Below are 22,637 nucleotides of genomic sequence, written 5' to 3' on the forward strand. Positions count from 1 at the left end.
AAAAAACACTTTAACAAATGGTTTTTTTAGTAGTCGACTAATCTGACGATTATTAGTTTGATTAGCTGATTAGTTGTGATTATTTTTTTTTCATTTTGTCATTTGTTTATTTGTAAACAAATAAACAGCTAAATATTTAAGCCACAAAACTAATTTTGCATTTTACGTTTTGACATACTTATCTTAAACTAAAAATTAAACAGTGTATTATAGGAAACATTTCTAGGAGATACTATTTATGTTTTTCCTTTTTTTCAAGGCAATTCCTCTCTGAAACGACTGTTTAACCTGTACAGATCTAGTAAAGTGCGACTGTAGAGTATTTTGGAGTAAAATTCGGTTAATATGCGCTGATACAACCCCTGGCAAAAAGTATGGAATCACCAGTCTTGGATGAGCACTCCTTCAGACATTTCATTCTGTAAAACAAACTCTGATCAAAAACATGATACAATAATAAGGTCATTCCAAAGTGCAACTTGTTATTAATATAAATGATAAGTTGAGGTTTTGATATGCTGTTTCCAAGATTTAAAAGGGAAACTAATGTCAGGGAGTCAGTAGCTTTATCACTTCAAGTTTTATAGGCAGTGAACTGAGCTGGTGTACATGGATACTGCTGAACATGTTCCAGTCTGGTTATATTCTACTGTGGGTAACTAGTGGGAGTGCCCCCTTGAGGGGGATTCTGAAAACACTGTTGTTGGACTTTTATACTCAACTTTGTTGATTATGCTGAATAATGGTTGCAGCCCTGTAATATCTATCAGATATCTGATATCAGATCTCAGAGGGACGACGCTCGCTCTGAAGAGATCAGGACCAGCTCGGGATTCTCTGTGCGGAAGTGGCGGGTGGCAGCTGGAGGTGGCAGCTGGTGCGGCATTGGGGGAAGAATGCAGCTGGATGCCAGGCAGAGACCTGCCCACAAACCAGAGCAGAAACCCTACAGATCAGACCTCTTATACCGGAGACTCAACTCTTATCCAGAGCAGAACTACTCACACAATCCGACCAGAACCAACCCAAACCAACCAGAACCGACCCGAACCAACTCAGACAAACCAGACCCAACCAGAACAGACACGACCCAAAAAGACCCAACCAGAACAGACCAGAACTGACCCAAACCATCCAGAACTGACCTGAACCAACTCAAACAAACCAGAACTGACCAGAAGCATCCTGAACCAACGAGAACTGACCAGAACCGACCCAAACCAACCAGAACAGACCTGACTAGACCTGATCCAAACCGACCCAATACGGAGAACCAGAACACACACACACACATATATACACACACACACATATATACACACACACACATATATACACACACACACACACACATAATAATAATAATCTTTAATATGCCATACCATGTGTTTGTTTTTGTTTTGTTTTTGTTTTATTTTGAGTATAATATAAAGTATTTCAGTATGAAAGCAGGTATTTGTAATGTGTTGAGTTGTGTATTAAATTATTCTAGGTGTATTAAACACCTTCCTCTGTGTAAATTAATGCACCGGGCGCCGACTGCTACGCTGTGCAGACTCTATGTATATATATGTCTGTTATTATCAGTACAGTGATGGCGGTGCTCGGAGCTGAAGCTAGCGTTATGGGATGTAAACAGTGGTTTTTAATAAGCTTCGTGCCTCGTTTTAAATATCAGGGCTCTCCAGATTCTAGTAAGGAGGTGTGGAGCTACTTTGAGCTGGATAACGGTGTAAAAAGTGATTTATCGGAGCAAATTATGGCCCGAAGTGGCCGTTGTACAGCGTTTTGGGAAAAAAGCACAAAATATCTGGATCTCTGAACGCTGTAGGAGAACGGAGGTGTGCTATTCATCAAAAGCTAAGTATTTTTTATCATGTTTTACTACAACAAAAGTCCATTTTACACCAGAGTTCTCCTTAAAGTACCAAAATAGTGCATTTAACATCATAAACCACAGTAAACAGCATCGTATTCAGAGCGGGTTTATCTACCAGGCTGAGAGAGGTTCAGCAGAGAGACCCGGGAGCTCGTCTGGCCGCAGTGGAGGATGCCTGTGGTCTCGGCTCATACCGGCCCGGTTCTGCTCCTGACCCGACTCCATTTATGGCTAATCACTGAGAGCGGGTGAAATAAACCAATCAGCATGTCTCCTGTACATCATTCCTTTTAAGAGTTCTGTTTCCACTAGTTAAAAGTAAAAATCCACCCCGGGATTTTGTTCCAATCTGCTGCAGCTCAACCAACAAAACCCCGGGGTGGATTTTTACTTTCTGGACCTGGACTCTACCCACCTCTGTGTGTAACTATAGGTTTAAATAGGATCTCCGGTGGATTTGGTGTTTTACAGAGACTCTAAGACATTATTACACATGTTGTAGTGTAACATATCACTTTGTAAAGACTGTTATTAGTGTAAAAATGTCTTTATTTTAAAACATTTCTAACTGTTGTTCGTCTTGCTGCATCCTGGTGTCGCAGTGCTGTTAGCCAATCGGAAGGCAATATGTTTGCATGTTTGAATATTCATGAGCAAGAGCCGAAATCCTATCGTTTCTCTCCGCCCACACACCCACACTCCTCCACCGGACTAAAGCAGTGTTATACTGAATCACCGGAGCACTTTTTCTTTTTATCCACAAAAAACAGCTCAAATAGCATTTATTCATACTAGAGACACAACTAGAGATTTTAAAATCAATAACAAACAGTGGAATTAGATCTTTAATAGTGAAAGTAAGAGCTTTCCCACACACACAATGCTGTGAGGGACACTGAAACTTCATTCAGTGCTCCTATAAACATCCTATAATCAATATCTTATCAATATCTTGGGGGAAATTAATGAAAATCTGGACAGAAATAAATGGTGTGATGCCACAATGAATGCTACCTGTATTTCCAGGCTAAGCTACAATTTTATACTTTAAACTCTCCACCGCTGGAGTGAATTCTAACTCTAATCCCATCATATCTCAGAGTTTATTCTCTGGCAAATAATCAGAACTCCCTCATACCATCAGACCCGCGGCAGTTTATCCAGACGTGCCCAGAAACATTCCTCCGGCTCTGCTGACGCATTTCTAACTTTAAAACAGACGGGAGGCATGATAACACACATTCCACACTTTATTAACCATTATATAACCTTAAAACAACATGCAACCAAATCATACCTGCACACAAGATCAAGTATATGATCTACTCTTGTGGACTGTAAAAGCAGATACGCTATGAATATTCTATACGCTTATTTAGAGTATAAAAACACTTCTTTAACCATTAAAAACAGAGCTAAAAGTTGCGTATCCTGAATCTTTACTCTCACTAGAATCTTAAATATTCCAACTATCCTCCCCCACAGCCACCGACCTTCACTTCTCACAACTAACTCAACCAGGACAACGAGAGGAATGAGAAAACAGATATTAGAGACAGAATTTTTAACGTAAGCATGATTTTAACGTAATTCTAACGTTAATAATTATGCATGTGTGCGAGTCGTCTTGCAAAACTATCAATTTTTAAAAACACTGCTTCAATTTTTATCATATTATGTAGTTTAGATTAGTAAAGATTGGTGTCAGAAGTGGTTCATTTCGTTTAGTGTTGAGTCGCTTAAGCTCCGCCCACTAGTTAGCAGCTTTGTACTCGGTCGTTAGATCGCGCTAAACTTATTGGATTAAAAGTAAACATTTCTTTACTCATTTTTTAAATATGATAGTGTCTTTTTACTGTCAGTTTTTCGAAAATTGTATTTTAACAATGAAAATATACACCTTAATTAAATGTTTTTTCTTTATTTTAAAATGATTCGTATAAAATAATAGTATTCTAATCCAAAACCATTAAAAACATGATGAAACTGGCTCTCATCAGGACCGACACAGCATAGCATTGTGGCTTTAACCCAGCTGTTAGCATTATAGCTAAACTGTTCCACACTACCAAAGGTGGCCTGTTAGCATTATGTCGCTTTGGACAAAAGCATCTGCCAAATGTAATGTAATGTAACCTGGCTGTTAGCATTGTGGCTAAAATGTTCCAACAGTATCAAAGCTAGTCTGTTAGCATTGTGGCTTTGACCTGGCTGTTAGCATTGTGGCTAAACTGTTCCAACACTACCAGAGCTGGCCTGTTAGCATTGTGGCTTTAACCTGTTTTTTTGCATTGTAGCTTTAACCTGGTTGTTAGCATTGTGGCTTTCAGCTGGCTGTTAGCACTGTGGCTAAACCATTCCAAAACTACCGAAGGAAACATGTTAGCATTGAGGCTTAAACCTGGCTGTTAGCATTGTGGCTTTAACCTGGTTGTTAGCATTGTGGCTTTAACCTGGCTGTTAGCACTGTGGCTAAACCATTCCAACACTACCGAAGGAAACATGTTAGCATTGAGGCTTAAACCTGGCTGTTAGCATTGTGGCTTTAACCTGGTTGTTAGCATTAAGGCTTTAACCTGGCTCTTAGCACTGTGGCTAAACCATTCCAACAGTACAAAAGCTAACCTGTTAGCATTGTGGCTTTAGCCTGGCTCTTAGCAATGTGGCTAAACCGTTCCAAAACTACAGAGACTGGCCTGTTAGCATTGTGGCTTAAACCTGGCTGTTCTCATTGTAGCTTTAGCCTGGCTATTAGCATCGTGGCTAAGCCATTATTCTAGGCTTCATAACACAGGTTCAGAACAACCATCAACCTTCAGTGAGTATTCCAGCTCAGAAAAACAGCTAAAATCAACTTATTTTCAGAAATAAAACAACATAATACAGTTTGTTGTTATTGATATTAATATTATTCTGTAAATGCTGAAGGATAATTGTGAAATACTATGAAATAAATAAATATAAAACTCAGTACTGGTATCAGACGGTGGTTTTTGGAGGTAGACTCCAGTCTGGCTGCAGTAAAGAGACTCTCAGAGTCTGAAACCACCATTTAAAATCCCATTATAGCTCCAAACCCAGTCCTCCTCTAAACCACAGAGTTTCTTTTATTATACAGCAAAAACCAGACGCACAGCTCAAAACTACCGTAACAAACGCTGGACATTTTATAAAAACACAAAAACGTGTGATTTATTTACTGCAATTATTAAACCTTTATAGCATGGTGTTTCCTGAGGGCAAAAAAACACGTTTAGATTAGTAAACCCTCCCTTTAATTTGTGTAAATGTTTTTTCTCTCCACAAAATGTCACAAAACATTACATTTAATTCTTTGTTTCCCAAAACAGTGTTTTTTTTTTTTTGCTTGTTGCTTCAGGGCAACATTATGCAGCTTTTTAAAACGTTGGGAGTAATTATTATTAATATTATTAATATTTCCTTCCAAAATAGTAAAATTAAGAACCATTGCATAAAGACTTAAACTAAGAAATCTCCAACTCATGCTAAAAGTATTGGACAGAGCATCATCATTTCAGGTGGTTGCTATGGCCTTGCTATGAGGTTGGAATATGGTGTTGACAGGTGGTTGCTATGTAAATTTGAGGTAAAAGTGTTTGCTACATGATCCAAGGTGTTTGATTTTGTGCTGGGAATTGGTTGCAATGGATGTCATTGCTAAGTGGTTACTAGGTGGTTGCTCTGGTTTTAGTAGGTGAGCTGAAACTAGCTGCTATTGTATGTAAGTGGTTGCAACACTATTGATAGGTGGGCTTGTAGGGGTTGCTATGGTATTGCTCGGATATTGCAAAATGGTCAATCTAATATTGCAGCTGGTTACAATGGTGATCTTGAGTGATTACTAAGGTGTTGCTAGGTAAAATTTAGGCCAAAGTGGTTGATACAGTATCCAAGGTGTTTGATATCGTGCTGCAAATTAGTTGCCAGGTGGCTGATATGGTATTTCAGCTGGTTGCGATGGGTGGTGTTACTAAGTGGTTATTAAGTGATTGCTCTGATTTTACCAGGTGAGCTGTAAGTGCTACAGTTGCTGAGGTGGTCTCTCTGGTATTGCAGCTGGTTGCAACAGAAATAATAGGTGGTGAATATGGTGTTTATGGGTGAGCTGTAAGTGGCTGCTATATGATAGCCAAGGTGGTTGATATTGTGTAAATAGGTCAGCTGTGAGAGGTTGCTATGGCATCCCAGGTGGTTGCTGTGGTTTATGGTTTCGATCAGAAAGCTGTATATGCTGTATGAGTTTAAATGAGTTAATACAACTGTTAATATATAGTTAATACCTGAATACCTGTCCTCATACAGGTGTGTTTATTATAATCAGGTATGAGCTGCTTATACATACCAGCAACCTGGCGGAGATACAAGCTTTTATCCCTCTCTCAGCACAGTTATTACACTGTTGTTACAGCAAGAAAATAAACACAACTCAAAGCCACAGCAACCACGGTAACCACGGCAACCACACAACGCAACACAGCGCAGGTTGGAGTTTTACGATGTTCCAGCGTAATCCTGGGGTAATTCCAAAACAAGAATTTACTGCTGCTGTTCCAACAAATCATCTCACATCTGATCTCAGTCCAGAGAAACAACCAATCAAACGCTCCGATAAAGCAGAGGACTGATAAGATAACACAATCCAATCAATCAACCAATCGATCCAACCAATCAAATCAATACCAGCTCTCCCGTCTGGTCTATAATCATACAGTTTTTAAAACTAGTCTTAAAACAATTTTTTATTCTTTGGCTTTTGACCCAAAATGAGATTTTGCTCCTGTTCTGATAGTTTTTTTTTACTTTTTTTATTAGTTTTCTTAATTATCTTGTAATGTTTTTTTTTTTTTCATCTTGTTATATTGTTTTAGTTTTAGTGATCAGCCAATATGGGTTTTTTGTTGGCTGATATATAAAACAAAACAAAATATTTTCTTCTTTGCTCTCTTTGGAGTTTACTTGAAATTAAAAAAACAGAGCAATTGTGGTTTTGGAGTTGTAAGTGGTTGCTATGGTGTTGATAGGTTCAGCAGAGGGAGGCTGCTATGGCGTTTATAGGTGGGCTGTGATGGGTTGCCATGGTGTTAAGCAATTAAGCAATTACTATGGTGGTTACTAAGTGGTTGATATGGTGTTGGCGGTTGCTGTAAGTGGCTGTAATGTAGTCAAGGTGGATACTTTGGTGTGAATAGGTCAGCTGTGAAAAGTTGCTATGGCATCCCAGCTGGTGGCAATGGTGTTACTAAGCGATTACTATGGTGGTTACTAGGTGCTGTTAGGTTCAGCTGTGGGAGGTTGCTATGGCATTCCAGGTGTCTCCTATGATGGTCATAGGTGGGCTGTGATGGGTTGCAATAGTGCTGCTAGGTGGTAATGCAGCTGGATGCAATGGTGTTACTAAATTATTACTATGGTAGTTAATAGGTGTTAATAGGTGGGCTGTGACAGGTTGCTAGGGTGTTGATAGGTGAGCTGTAGGTGGTTGCTATGATGTTGATAGGTGAGCTGTAGGTGGTTGCTATGACGTTGATAGGTGGACTGTGATGGGTTGCCATGGTGTTGATTCTTCAGCTGTAGGTGGTTGCTATGGTGTGGACACATTAGCTGTAGGTGGTTGCTATGGTGTTTAGTGTGCTCAGTTCTAAACTGCAGTGTGAAACCGAAACTTAAATGTACAGAATACAGTGTGTCCTGGTTCCAGTCTTTGATCTGGAGTTTGATTCTGGTCATAAAGGCCACAGGTCTGTTTTACAGTTTTATAAAATTAAAACAAATTAAAAGTCTAAACTAAAAGCATTATATCTCAGTCTGTAGCCTCGGCCGGCACTGAGAGTGGAGATGTGAGGTTTTGACGCTTCATTAATTCTGCATCACAGAGTGGTTGAGTTAAGAGCTGCTCATGTATAATGAGTGGAGACAAGATAGCAGGATGATCCCCAGCATGCGCTCCAACCCAAACAGTCTACTAATTCATACCGGTACTGATCCACAGATACAGATACATACTGGAAACATCTGACTGTAGATCAGATCAGAGCTTCACTGCTCCAGTTCTGGTTCTGGTTTATTACAGCAGCAGAAACTCTACCAACCTGCTCACTGAAATCAGTTTATTAGTTTCTAAAATAGAATAAATATAGAAATTAAAATATTACACTACGCTTTCATTCAATTCCATACAACTTCACTTAAACTGCACTGTAAAAATGTAGGTTCCCAAACAGACAAAAGGGCAGACAGACAAACCAGCAGACAGAAAAAAGTTAGACAGAGAGAGAGAGAGACAGACAGATATATGTACATATAGAAAACTGGACAAACAAACCAGCAGACGACAAGGGTCTGAAGAAAAAAGGGCAGACAGATATATATATATATATATATATATGGATAGACAAACAAACAACAGATATATAGACAAGCAGATAGACAGAAAATTAAACAAACCAGCAGATGACAGACAGAAAGAAAGAAAGGTAAACAGATATATAGACATACAAACAACAGACAAATAGACAGAAAGAAAGTTCGACAGACAGACAGACAGACAGACAAATAGACAGAAAGAAAGTTCGACAGACAGATAGACAAAAAGAAATTTAGACAAACAAAACAGCAGGCAACAGACAAAAAGAATGTTAGACAGACAGATGTAACTAGCAGACAAATAGATAGAAAGAAAGTTAGATGGACAGAAAGACAGGTTGACAGACATTTTAGCTAATTAAAAGACAGTTAATGAGTCACATAGACTATCAGAGAGTAGGAGAGACAGACAGACAAGCAGAAAGAGAGAAATACAAACAGCACTAATAAAGTAAATTTACTAAATATAATTTAAGAAATGCAAACAAAATGCAGACAAACAACCAGAGACAGACTGGAAAAGAAAGACAGCTGGCTGGTCAGAGAGACAGTTTCCTCAATCAAACTGCAGTAATTAATAAAATCTCATTAAAAAAGCTTCGCATAAAATTTTAGACAGAGGCATAAATAGCCAGTCACATGGACAGTCAGACAGACAGACAGACAGACAGTAAGACACACGGTCAGACAGACAAGAAGAAATATAGAAGGACAGACAGCTGGTTCACTCTACCTGCAGTAATAAAGTTTAAGTAATAATTTACTAAAATAAAAAAAAATAAAAAGATTTGTGTGAAAGTTAAGGATCGCAGACAGACAGCTTCTTTCATAAACACACACCTGTCTGTCTTTCTGTCTCTCTCTCTCTCTCTCTCTCTCTCTCTCTCTCTCTCTCTCTCTCTCATACACACACACACACACACACACACACTTGTGCAATCAGTACCTCAGCACTTTGCCCACCGCCTGCAGAACCATCTTACAGCTTAGTCCGGTCCGGGCAGCCCGCGGGGGCAGCGCACCGTCTGCGGGCACAGGGTGATCCCCCACCATGGCTCTCACTCTCGCACGCTCACTCTCGCAGGCTCACTCTCGCAGGCTCACTCTCGCACGCTCACTCTCGCACGCTCACTCTCGCACGCTCACTCTCGCACGCTCACTCTCGCACGCTGTTACAGAAAGGTCCCGGGAGCTCCTCAGGTCAGACTGAGCAGCGCTGATTTCCACACTCACATTACACCCCAGCAGAGGAGCGCACTGATTGGCCCTCCTGCTCAACTTCCAGCCAATCAGAGGAGGCATGGGCGGAGCCAAGAAGTGCAGGGTGCCAAAACAAGTAGCAGAGTGAGACCCTGATTAAGCTCTGCAGTTTCAGCTATTAGAGCTCTGAGTGTTTAACACAGACTAACACACACTTTTCACCTCATTAATATTAATACTCACTCACTGCATCAGTACTTTCAGTAACGATAGTATCTATACTCTAACTTTACTCTAACTTTACTTAAACTTTACTTAAACTTTACTTAAACTTTACTTAAACTTTACTTAAACTTTACTTAAACTTTATATTCTCTCATCATCAAGTCAATAAAATATTCGCATCCTGGAGGAAGTGTGAGGTTGTGATGCTACTCAGATGTAAGATAAGGTAGGAAGGTAAGAAGTTACCAGGAATTTAGACTGATATAGACTGGACATATTTATTGATCAACAGTGCAGTAAAAAAAAACAGGATTTATTACTTTTACTGACATTTTTCAGACGATCAAACGAACTTCAAAATCAGACAAAGATAAGCTCAGTACATAAAACAACTGAAATTACACCAAAAGGGCATTTACAACTCATCCAGGAGGTCACAAAACAACCCAGAACCACCTTAAAACAACTGCAGGGTAAATACAGTCGCAACATAGATTTAAGTTTAGAATTAAAGGTATAGTTAAAGTTAGAATTAGTTGTTGTACTAATCAGCCATAACATGAAATAAAGACAGTCTGCCTAATATATTGAAGAGCAAACTCCACAAGACCTCTGCTGTTTTTATTTGTTTCAGATGCACGAATAGAATAGAGTTGAATAGAGTTGTGGTGAGAAAAACAAACTACCAGAACCAACCCAACCTAATCCATACCAAACCTGGCCCAAGTCCAATCCAATTCAAAACAAACCAAATTCAACCCAACTCCAATCCAAACCAACTCCAAAAACATCTCCAATCCAAACTCGACCCAATTCCAAACCAACTGCAGTCCAAACCTGAACCAACTACAACAACATTTCCAATCCAAACCCAACCCAAACCAACTCCAATCCAATCCTGACCCAACGCCAATAACATTTGTAATCCAAACCCGACCCAACTCCAATCCAATGCTGATTTAACTCCAATCCAATTCCAAACCAAACCCAACTCAACTCCAATCCAATCTCAACCCAACTCCAATAACATTTCCAGTCAAAACCCAACCCAACCCAACTCCAATCCAATCCTGACCCAACACCAATAACATCTGTAATCCAAACCCGACCCAACTCCAATCCAATCTCAACCCAACTCCAATAACATTTCAAATCCAAACCCGACAAAATTCTAATCCAATCCTGACTCAACTCCAATCCAATTCCAAACTAAACCCGACCCAACTCCAAAAACATTTCCAATCCAACCCCAATCTAATCCCGACTCAACTACAATAACATTTCCAATCCAATCCTGACTCAACACCAATAACATTTCTAATCCAAACTTGATTCCATTCCAATCTCAACCCAAATCCAACTACATTTCCAATCCAATTCCTACCCAACTCCAATCCAATACCGATTCAACTACAATAACTTTTCCAATCCAAACCAAACTCTACACAACTCCAATCCAAATCAAACCAAATTCGACCCAACACCAATCCAATCCCGACCCAACTACATTTTCAATCCAATACCGATCCAACTCCAATAACATTTCCAATTCAAACCAGACCCAACTCTGATGCAAATCCAATCTAAACCCTGACCCAACTTCAATCCAAGTCCAAGCCTTTTTACTAGGGTTATCAGTAACAATAAATAAATAAATGTAGACGGATATGAGTAAAACTTATTGATTAACAAAAAATACTTAAAAGTATTTTTTACTTTTACTTACATTTTTCAGATTATCAAACAAACATTAAAATCAGACAAAGATAACCTCAGTAAATACAAAAAGCAGTTCATAAATTATTTAATTTATTAAGAGAAAAAAGTGATCTGAGCCAACCAAAATTACTCCAAAAGGGAACGGACCACTCATCCAGGAGGTCACAAAACAACATTTAAACAGACGGCTGCTTGACGCAGGACTACATTCATGTGGACCAGTGCAACCACCACCCCCCTCAACATTGTCCACATCGCCAAAGAACTTGGACTAAAGTGACTCAGAATAAGAGGCCTAAATTTAAGCGTACGTTTAAAATCAGGTTTACATTCATAAGTGAAAGTAAATTAGAATATCTGTAGAGTGAAATTTCCTTCCCATCTTCCACTTTAATCCATGTGTCCAAAACAGAGCCGACACCTGCTGAGGACATCCCAGAATATTTTCCTGATTTATGGCTTGCTGGGAAATCTATTTACAGCTCTTCTTATGTTTTTATGTTGGATAAATATTAACTCAAGTTCACGTGAAGCTCCTGAACACTTCCTGCAGGAAAGCTTTTCCTCGTTTCTGGTTCAGAAGGTCAATCGTCCATCGAGTAACAGAAGGACGTGGCCGTTTCCTGCAGATGAGAGACGTCCTCAGTGTTTTGACTGTGTGGACATGTTGTGACAGTATTGAGACTCTGTAGAAGAGACAGGAATTTCCCAGCAGTGCTCGGGAGGCGTGTTCATACGCTGTTCAGACACGGCGCTGAGGACTTCAGCCCTGAGGAAACGGGTTTTAAACCAGTCACAGACAGAGACGCACTGTTAGAGACGAGACGAGTCGTTAAAGTACTCTTAAAAACATTCGTCTCACAATGAACGACTTGTTTAAAAGAGTTATTTAATTACTGACCTAAATAATAGCGATGGTAAACAAGCTGCCCGTTCAGTCTGACATACTGTATGTAGTCCCATGACTATACACTATGGGTTCTTTAACGGTAATTAGTTAGTTGTTGTGGTCTGAATGCCTGTAGTCCTGCATTGTACAGCCGTCTGCCAATGGTGCTGGCACTAACCAAAAGATCTGGTCTCAGTCCTGAATCATAGTCCAGATCGTTTGACTTAATTCAGAGAAATACAAACCATGAAAAGTAACCTCCGCTAAACCAGAACCAACTGAACCCAATCCAAACTCAGACCCAACTCCAATACAACCAAACTTCAAACCGAACCTAACTTCAATCTAATCCACACTAACTCCAATCCAATCCTAATCAAACTCGACCCAACTTCAATCCAATCCAAATCCAAACTAAACCCAGACCCAACTTCAAAAATATTCCAGTTAAAGCACAACCCAACTCCAATCCAAACCTTGACCTAATTCCAATCTAACTCAAACAAAAAGTCAAACTAAACCAAACCTGTCCCAACTCAATTCCAATCCAAACTCAACCAAACCTAGACCCAACTCCAATCCAAACAAAATGCAAACCCGACCCAACTATATATATATATATATAATATATTTCCCATCAAAGCACAACCCAATCTAATCCCAATCCAATCCTGACCCAACTACAGTCCAATCCAAATCCAATCCCGACCCAACTTCAACCCAACCCCAATCCAAACACAACCAAACTCAACCCAACTCCAAGCTAAGCCAAATCCAAACCAAACTCAACCCAACTCCAATCCAATCAAAAAACAAACCCAACCCAACTCCAATAACATTTCCTATCCAATCCAAACTCAACCCAACTCCAGTCCAATCAAAATGCAAACCAGACCCAACGCCAATGATTTTTCCAATTAAAGCATGACCCAACTCCAATCTAAATCTAAGTTTTGTTTGGAGAAACACCCCGAGTTTAGAGTTTATAAAGACAGTAAGTGAATCAGACTGAACTGAATTTCTCTACAGTTCTAAAGAAAATCAGGAAAATTAATCCAGAACCAGAATCTGGAGGCTGAATGCTGGAGGCTGAATGTGTGGACGGCTGTGTGGTCACTCACCAGAGCTATTTCCTACCCAGACATGACTATAGACCACAAATACCCACCAGCTAAAAATACCCATAATGCCAGAGTGTGGGGGCTGAGTCAGTGGGTTAAATATATGCAGGATTAAAATAGAAACTGTAGGTTAAGCACAAGTTCAGTTAAAACACAGTCCGGTCCAGATACCCCCCCCCACCCAACATCTCAATCCACCCAATCCAGCTTCAGCCCTCTGTCATCATCAGAGCATCGACCAATAGGAAACGATCCTGAATCATCAAACAGCAGCATCATAACACTGACTTCATCATCATGATGATCTCCATAAGGAGCCATAAAAGTCCAATACTCAACGAATACTTCACTAAAAACTACAAATAATTCAGTAAAAGCACAGATACTCCAGTAGAAGCACAAATACCCCAGTCAGAAAATACTCCAGTAAATGTATAAATACTATTACTGTAGTAAGTAATACTATTTTTACTACTTTTACTGGAAAAAAACACTCAAGTAAAAGTATAAATACTCCAGTCAGAAAATACTACAGAAAAAGTATGAGCACTTCAGTAAAAACTACAAATACTTCAGTAAAAAGCACATAATCCAGTAAGAAAATACTACAGTAAAAGTAAAAATACTTCAGTAAAAATGCAAATAATCCAGTTCGAGATATCCTTATTTATTAATTAATTAATTGAACACACAGTGCTGTGAAAAAGTATTTCCCCCTACAGATTCCGTGTGTTTTTGCTTTAATAATTGGGTGATTCTCACGAAATCAGACTAATGAGGTGGCATTAAGGAGTGTGATGAACAGGTAAATGCTATCAATTTGGGAAACACTGGTTTATAAACATCTCATCAAAGGCTATATTGGAAGTGATTAAAAGTAGACATTGTGATATTTTAAATTATGTATTTTTTATAATTTAGTGTGAAATTCTCAGTACCGCAACGCGTCCATTGCTGAATCTCGGCTGTTCAATTACACAATTTTAATATTTAAAATAAATAAATAATAAAAAACTTAAATGTATCTCATAAAGTAAATTGTTACAGTCAATAAAAATGTATTACTTGGAATTCATTGGTAAAAGAAAAGAAAATATTTAGAAAAATAACTTTGGTCAGAACCAATGTTCTCAGCCTCCGCAACAATTTTCAAGCACCATTTAAGACCACAAGGAACAGAAAAAAAACAGCCATTTTGAGAGGGGGGACACCTTTTAGTATGACACCCAAGATGGCTACCAGGTAAGCACCTAATTTTATACCTCTCCAGATAAATGTTAAAAACTTGGTTGTCAGCGAGCATACACAACTTTTTGTTTCTCATTACCGAAACAGCTAGTTTTTAATGTTTAAAAAAATGAAAATGTTATTGTGTTTTGGGAATTTTTAAGGTTTTTAAAGTCTAAATACAAAAAGCTAGCAAAAGTTTAGCCAGGCATCATGGTGGCCCCACAGAGATCAAAGAAGGTTAAGGTCCCTCATACACCGCAACAATTTAAGGCCTGTTGCGGTAGAGATATTCACTGTTGCGGTAAAGAGAAATTAATGTTTTAAGTGACATGAACTTATATATATATATATATATATATATTGTTTCATAAAAAAGCCTTTATTTACTTATAATAAACAATATATAAAACAATACATGATGCAATTTCAGATAAAAAACAGATTTATGTAGCAGGGCAGTGACACCCATATAACTTCCGCATAAGATATAAAAATAATATATAAAAATAATAATAATAATATATATATATATATATATATATATATATATATATATATATATATATATATATATATTTATATATATATATATATATATATATATATATATAATATATAAATTTCATATATATAATATATACATTTCATGAAACAACTTTTATTGTTATAAACTGTTAATAAAGGTTGTTTCATGAAATTTATTTTTATAAACTTTTATTGTTATAAACTGTTTATATGTATATATATATATATATATGCACATTTTATGAAACAACCTTTATTAACAGTTTATAACAATAAAAGTTGTTTCATGAAATGTATATATTATATATATGAAATTTATATATATACACACATATATACATTTCATTAAACAACTTTCTTTAATTTTATCTTTAATTTTAATTTAGTTGCACATTGATGTTTACATTTTTCATGAGATTAATGCTTAATACAAAGATGTTTAATGAGATGTTGAATTGCTTGTTTCATACTTAAATATTTAATTTCAATTTAGTTGTACATTGATGTTTATATCTGTCATGAAATTAATACTTAATAAAAAAGTTGTTTTATGAGATGTTGAATTACTTATTTTGTATTTAAACATTCCATTTCAATTTAGTTATACAGTGATGTTTAAAGTTTTAAGGAATTTATGTCTAATGAGGTATGTTGAAATTTGTTTTATTAAAATACACAGTTCAAAATAGGATATTTTCACAGCTTGAGTCTTACTGAGAATAATTTTCAACAGCAAATACCACATTTTGTTCAATATTACTACTCCATACAAAACTCAAGAAGTACATCATTAGAATTTGTTATTTATTCACAGCATTCACACTCTGTGTTTGTTGTGTAAAGTGTTATTGTTAATTAAGTAGGAATCCTTGTAATGACTCTCTTTACCGAAACATTGACTCTCTTTACCGCAACACATATTTATTTACTAATTATTTTACTGTTATAAAACAAATTCTAGTTTATAATGGTATTTGGATAAATTGTATTTCTTCATAGGTCATCTGTACTAAATAAGAAATTATACATGTAATTTTTCAGTTAAATATCCTGAAAAGACAGGACATGAATCATGAAATCTGTTGCGGTAATGAGACAAATCATAAAATAAAAAAAAATGGGAAACTTATAAATATAATATTTTCTGGGTTATATACACATATGAGCACAACTGTTAATAATATCTATTTAAAAAGTAACAAATGTGTAACTTTTAAACCATATCTGTTCTGTGTTATCATGTTGCGGTACTGAGAATGTGTGTGCTCTGACTGACTAAAATGGTGCAAAATATACAGAAAAAAATTATAAAACTAAAAAAAAAAAGTATTTCTAAAAAGTTCAGACCCTAGTCTTGCATAACAAAAAGAAATTTTATATTTAAATGCCTTTTGAAATTTTTCAAGTGTGAACCCTTTTAAATCTGTTTTTCGTGAGAATCACCCAATTACACATTTCAGAACATCAAACTAAATGTAATATTAGACAAATATATTACAGGATAAATAAATAAAGTTTTCATTTATTAAAACAATCTAAACAAACCAGGCCTGTTTAAAAATGAACACAAAGACTCGTCTCACATTTACCAACAAACATCTTGATGATCTCCAGAACTTTGGGTAAATATTGTATTGTGAGTGTCCTGTTACACCTGATGTGAAACTAACACATCATTTCAGTAAAAGAACATCATACTGAACGTAGTAAAACATGGTGGTGGTAGTGTCATGATGATCTGGAGCTGCTGGATAACAATCCTGAAGGTGAATCTGTTCCTTAGTGACCTCAAGCTCAGGAGTACTAGGGTTCTGCAGCAGGACAATGACCCAAAGCACACAAACAACAGGTCAAGTTCACTGTCTCTAAATGGATTCAAATAAAAACTAAATGCAGGTTTTGGACGGTGTAGTTAAAGTCTGGATGATTGAGATGCTGTAGATGATCTTAAACAGTTTAGACGTTTATGCTGGAAAATGCTCCAAAGTGCATTAATTAATATGAAAGAGATGAGAAAGATTCATTATCAGTTATCAATAAAGCTATATACTTCCTCAGGTTATATTTTTATAGGATATTAAAGTTTGTTTGATAATCTTTAAAAATGTATATATTATAAAAATTAAAAACTACAGAAATCAGTAGAGGGTGTAATGTTTTTACTGTAGCTCAGTGCTGTGTGAGCCTGCTTAAGACAGTCCTGAATAAAAATGTCAGGGATGTGGAAATGTGGAAAAAGTGAATTTTGCTCAGTTTGCTCTGTGTCTGCAGTGTCTGCAGTGACGTACGGGCCGGGTTCTGCTCTCCGGTGCTGAAAGGGGTCCAGCCCATGTTTTTGCCGGGGGGCACGGGCCGGGCGGGGCGGCAGAACCGGGAGAACAGAGGAACCTTTCACTGCAGCTGCAGGTAAAAAAAAAAAAAACACAGAGCGGAGCTACGACAGCAGTGACGAACACTGGATCAGAACCACGAGCCGGGTCTGTTTCTCCGTCTGGCACCTCGTTCTGTACAGAAATATCCCCCCCATTACAACAACCAGCAGAAACACTGATCCCCTCAGAACAGCCAGACACTCACTATAATAACATTAATAACATTAATTCCATTACACTGCAGAACATGAAGATACCTCACCACACTCACACAACCTGTACTGTATTATAAATATGCAGAAATCACTATTATAAATGTTAAGTGTTGATGAATTACCTACTCTTAATTAGATCCATAAGAGTGTTTACACATATGCACCTTTTGGATATACAGTTGTGGTCAAAAGTTTACATACACTTGTAAAAAAACATAATGTTATGGCTGTCTTGAGTTTTCAATAAGTTCTGCAACTCTTATTTTTCTGTGATAGAGTGATCGGAACACATACATGTTTGTCACAAAAAACAGTCATAAAATTTGGTTCTTTCATAAATTTATTATGGGTCTGCTGAAAATGTCACCAAATCTGCTGGGTCAAAAATATACATACAGCAACAAAATTTGTCAATTTTGGTGATGTAGCGAGTTGTGTCAATCAAATTAGCTTCATGTCATGGCCTCTTCACTTCTTGTAAGTGATTCTGATTGACTACAGCTGTTGACTTCTCATGAGCCCATTTAAATAGGGCTCATTTGACCCAGTGATTAGACTCAGCTACAAAAGCTACAATGGGAAAGTCAAAGGAACTCAGTGTGGATCTGAAAAAGCGAATTATTGACTTGAACAAGTCAGGGAAGTCACTTGGAGCCATTTCAAAGCAGCTACAGGTCCCAAGAGCAACTGTGCAGACAATTATACGCTAGTATAAAGTGCATGGAACAGTTGTGTCACTGCCACGATCAGGAAGAAAACGCAAGCTATCACATGCTGCCGAGAGGAGATTGGTCAGGATGGTCAAGAGTCAACCAAGAATCACCAAGAAGCAGGTCTGCAAGGATTTGGAAGCTGATGGAACACAGGTGTCAGTCTCCACAGTCAAGCGTGTTTTACATCGCCATGGACTGAGAGGCTGCCGTGCAAGAAAGAAGCCCTTGCTCCAGAAAAGGCACCTTAAGACTCGGCTGAAGTTTGCTGCTGATCACATGGACAAAGATAAAACCTTCTGGAGGAAAGTTCTCTGGTCAGACGAAACAAAAATTGAGCTGTTTGGCCACAACACCCAGCAATATGTTTGGAGGAGAAAAGGTGAGGCCTTTAATCCCAGGAACACCATGCCTACTGTCAAGCATGGTGGTGGTAGTATTATGCTCTGGGGATGTTTTGCTGCCAGTGGAACTGGTTCTTTGCAGAAAGTAAATGGGATAATGAAGAAGGAGGATTACCTCCAAATTCTGCAGGAAAACTTAAAACCATCAGCCCGAAGGTTGGGTCTTGGGCGCAGTTGGGTGTTCCAACAAGACAATGACCCAAAACACACATCAAAAGTGGTAAAGGAATGGCTAAACCAGGCTAGAATTAAGGTTTTAGAATGGCCTTCCCAAAGTCCTGACTTAAACCCCATTGAGAACATGTGGACAGTGCTAAAGAAACGGGTTCATGCAAGAAAACCATCACATTTAGCTGAACTGCACCAATTCTGTCAAGAAGAGTGGTCAAACATTCGACCTGAAGCTTGCCAGGAGCTTGTGGATGGCTACCAAAAGCGCCTAGTTGCCGTGAAAATGGCCAAGGGACATGTAACCAAATACTAATGTTGCTGTATGTATATTTTTGACCCAGCAGATTTGGTGACATTTTCAGCAGACCCATAATAAATTTATGAAAGAACCAAATTTTATGACTGTTTTTTGTGACAAACATGTACGTGTTCCGATCACTCTATCACAGAAAAATAAGAGTTGTAGAACTTATTGAAAACTCAAGACAGCCATAACATTATGTTTTTTTACAAGTGTATGTAAACTTTTGACCACAACTGTATGTGGAATAATGAGGTAACAAAACTCAGTATAAATATTAACTGTGTTTTATGGACTATAAGGCACATTTTAAGTAACAGGAACAGGGGTGTTGCCATGTCTACCTTCTAATTCATCAGGTAATTCAGTTTATTTATTTGTTTAACTTTTTTCCAAAGTAAAACAACCCGAAAACTCTGGATGAACCAAAAACTCCAGATAGACCAAAAAACCCACATAAACCAAAAAGTCCTGGTTGACCAAAAAAATCCAGATTAACTCCAGATCAACCAAAAAACCCACATAAACCAAAAACTCTGGATCGATCAAAAACTCCACACATCGACTAAAAACACCGGGTCAACTCCAGATCAACCAACAACTGAATCAACAGATCAAGAACAATTCCAAATCAACCAAAATCAACCAAAACAAAGCAACGTTTTGAAAGCGCTGGAAAACTTTCACACCTATTTAGTTTGGTATGAACCAAAAGAGCTGGTCTCGATCTGGATCCGCTGAATCAAAGTCTGGTGGGTTTACAGTGTGAAACTAAACAAAACAAACCAGAATAAATACAGTACAGAATACAATGTAACAACAAACACACCTTAGTTCAAAGCTTTCAGTTGCTGAAATAAGAACAGTGAAATGGGCAGTGTGAGAGAACAGTACCTGTAGAACAGAGTGCTGAGGATTCCTCGAGGCTGATCCAGAACCACCTCGTCAACCACCTCACCTTCCGCCTCCGCCATCTGAGCACGCTCAGTCTATACGTCCTCAGTCTATACTGATTAGCTTATACGCCTCAGTCTATACCTATTAAGTCTATACCCCCTCAGTCTATACCCCCTCAGTCTATACCCCCTCAGTCTATACCCCCTCAGTCTATACCCCCTCAGTCTATACCCCCTCAGTCTATACCCCCTCAGTCTATACTAATCAGTCTATACTGCTCACCATATATAATCATACCTCTCAGCCTGTAGCTCTCCGCCTATACTGATGAGTCTACACCTCTCAGCCTATACCGATTAGTCTATAAACTTCAGTCTATAACCTTCAGTCTATAACCCTCAGTATATAACCCTCAGCCTGTACTGATACCACTCAGCCTATAGTGATCAGTCTATACCGACCAGTCTATTCCCTGCAGTCTATAACTTTAGTCTGTACCTTTAGCCTATACCCATCATTCTATACTGATTAGTCTATACCCCTCAGCCTATACAGTCTATACTGATCAGTCTATACCTCTCTTTAACACTTTTATACAAAAGCAAATGCGCTAAAATACATACCCTCACTTCGTACACACTACATACACCCGGTGCGCTGATTCAGAGCAGTAGTGGCAGTGTTTTAGCGGTGGTGTTTTAGTGTTTCCGGGTGGAGAGGAGCTGCTGGGTGGGGTGGAGGGGTGATAAGGTGGTGGAGCTGATAAGAGGGTCTACAGGAGGCGTCGTTCTCTCAGATTAGCAGTGAGAAGTGAGAGTCGCTGTAGCGCGAGTGTTCAGGGAGTGACCACATCACATTCATATAACTTACTGTAATATTAATTATAATATTCTGTTCTTCTCATAATCTGGATTCGAACATTACTTAAATATTCACTATTCACTGTATACCTGTAACTCTACCTCTTCACTACTTTACTTTAACTGATGCTCTCAAACACTTTATTAACAGACAAGAAATTCAAGTAATTAACTCTTGATGAGTTCAGCACAGCTGTTAACTGAAAGCCACTGAACTTAAGGAGTGTTCGAACTCCGAACTGGTACTGTACTAATCTGCCAATGTCAATGCCGATTAAACACATTTATAATTTACAAAGAAACTAGACACACTAGTTTACTTTTAGAGTTTTAAAAATAATAAAAACTTGGTCTTTATTTAAAATTAGCTTAAAAATCAATAAACGTTAAAAGTTCTGCTGCCAGCATTGCTTTAACAGTCTGATTTTATTGTGTCTTAAGTCTATATTTAATAATATAGTAAATTATTATTTTATTTAACATTATGTTCTCTTGTATTTTTATCTTATTTTATCTCTATTCTATTCACGTTTAAAATAAGCTTCAAATCTCAGTGGTTTTTGTTATTAAGTAAAGCACAGCGTTGTGCTTTAAATGTGTCTTTTTTTCTTTTTAAATCTGCATCATCTACAGGTGACCATGTGTTACTGCAGTATGCATTTAAGGTGGAACGGAAATCTGAAATTTAACAACCTTAATTTTAACGACCTGACATTTAATGATCTGAATTTTAATGATCTGAATTTTAATGATCTGAAATTTAATGATCTGAATTCTTACAACCTAAATTTTATTTACCTGGATTTTTAATTCTTGAGTTTTTTTTTGCTTGAAATTTTTGTACCTGAATAATTTTATTTAGCTGAAATTTGGGCTATCATTTTAAAACTGTTCTTAACTGAAATTTTTAATTTTTAAAATGTCTCAATGTTTGAAGGTAAAATTTCCACGCCCTTTATTTTTTAAGAATGATGTTTTTAGGTTCAGGTTCTGGTGATTTAACTCTATAGTAATCTCAGAACACATCGACCCAATGAAACTTTCAATGACTCTTTAAATAAATATACCCTTAAATAATATAATAATACTCAATATAATCCATTAATGCATCGTTTATATACAGCACCTCTGCCCACTGATGCCCCCCTGCAGTTAGAGTATTATGGGATGCGGTGGTTGGAGCTGGTGGAGGTCAGCACTTTCCCCGTTTCCTGTCCGTACAGGAAGTGATGGAATAAGAAATGAAAGGAATTCGGGGGGTATTGTTTTCCTCTCAGAGCGTTTCCTTCACCAAGACGTTTTATACTCCACTCAGCTTCCTGTGTTTATACTGCGCCTCCGTACGGACCGGCCCCGCCGCTCGGCATGCTGGGAACCCGCCAGCGCACCTTCCTCACGTATTACTGCCACCAGAGTATAAACACCGCACCCGTCTCACCCTCCTGATATTTATTACCATTATAACAACAGACGCTTCAGACCTGAAGTGATTTAGTAGAAATATCCATTGTTTAGGCGTAATTTACGATTTTTAG

At 37.8% G+C, this 22,637-nt stretch overlaps 1 protein-coding gene across 4 annotated transcripts in view; it reads right to left on the bottom strand.

Annotated features, from left to right (window-relative positions):
• Positions 1-22,637, bottom strand: part of mob2b (MOB kinase activator 2b) — a 63,054-nt gene that overhangs the window by 17,879 nt on the left and 22,538 nt on the right. For 2 of the 4 annotated variants that reach the window (XR_007440658.1, XM_022685700.2), the window contains exon 1: positions 9,210-9,488. The exons of 1 other annotated variant lie outside the window; for it this stretch is intronic. Coding sequence is in view for 2 of the 3 variants with exons in the window: in XM_022685700.2 (XP_022541421.1) it covers positions 9,210-9,316 (107 nt within the window). In the remaining variant the exon portion in view is untranslated. Of the gene's footprint in view, positions 1-9,209; positions 9,489-20,239; positions 21,210-22,637 lie in introns of those variants that run through there. One more of the 4 variants, XM_022685701.2, reaches the window with a different exon arrangement.

The sequence above is a fragment of the Astyanax mexicanus genome, chromosome 9 (assembly GCF_023375975.1).
Source record: "Astyanax mexicanus isolate ESR-SI-001 chromosome 9, AstMex3_surface, whole genome shotgun sequence".
Lineage (NCBI taxonomy): Eukaryota > Metazoa > Chordata > Actinopteri > Characiformes > Acestrorhamphidae > Astyanax > Astyanax mexicanus.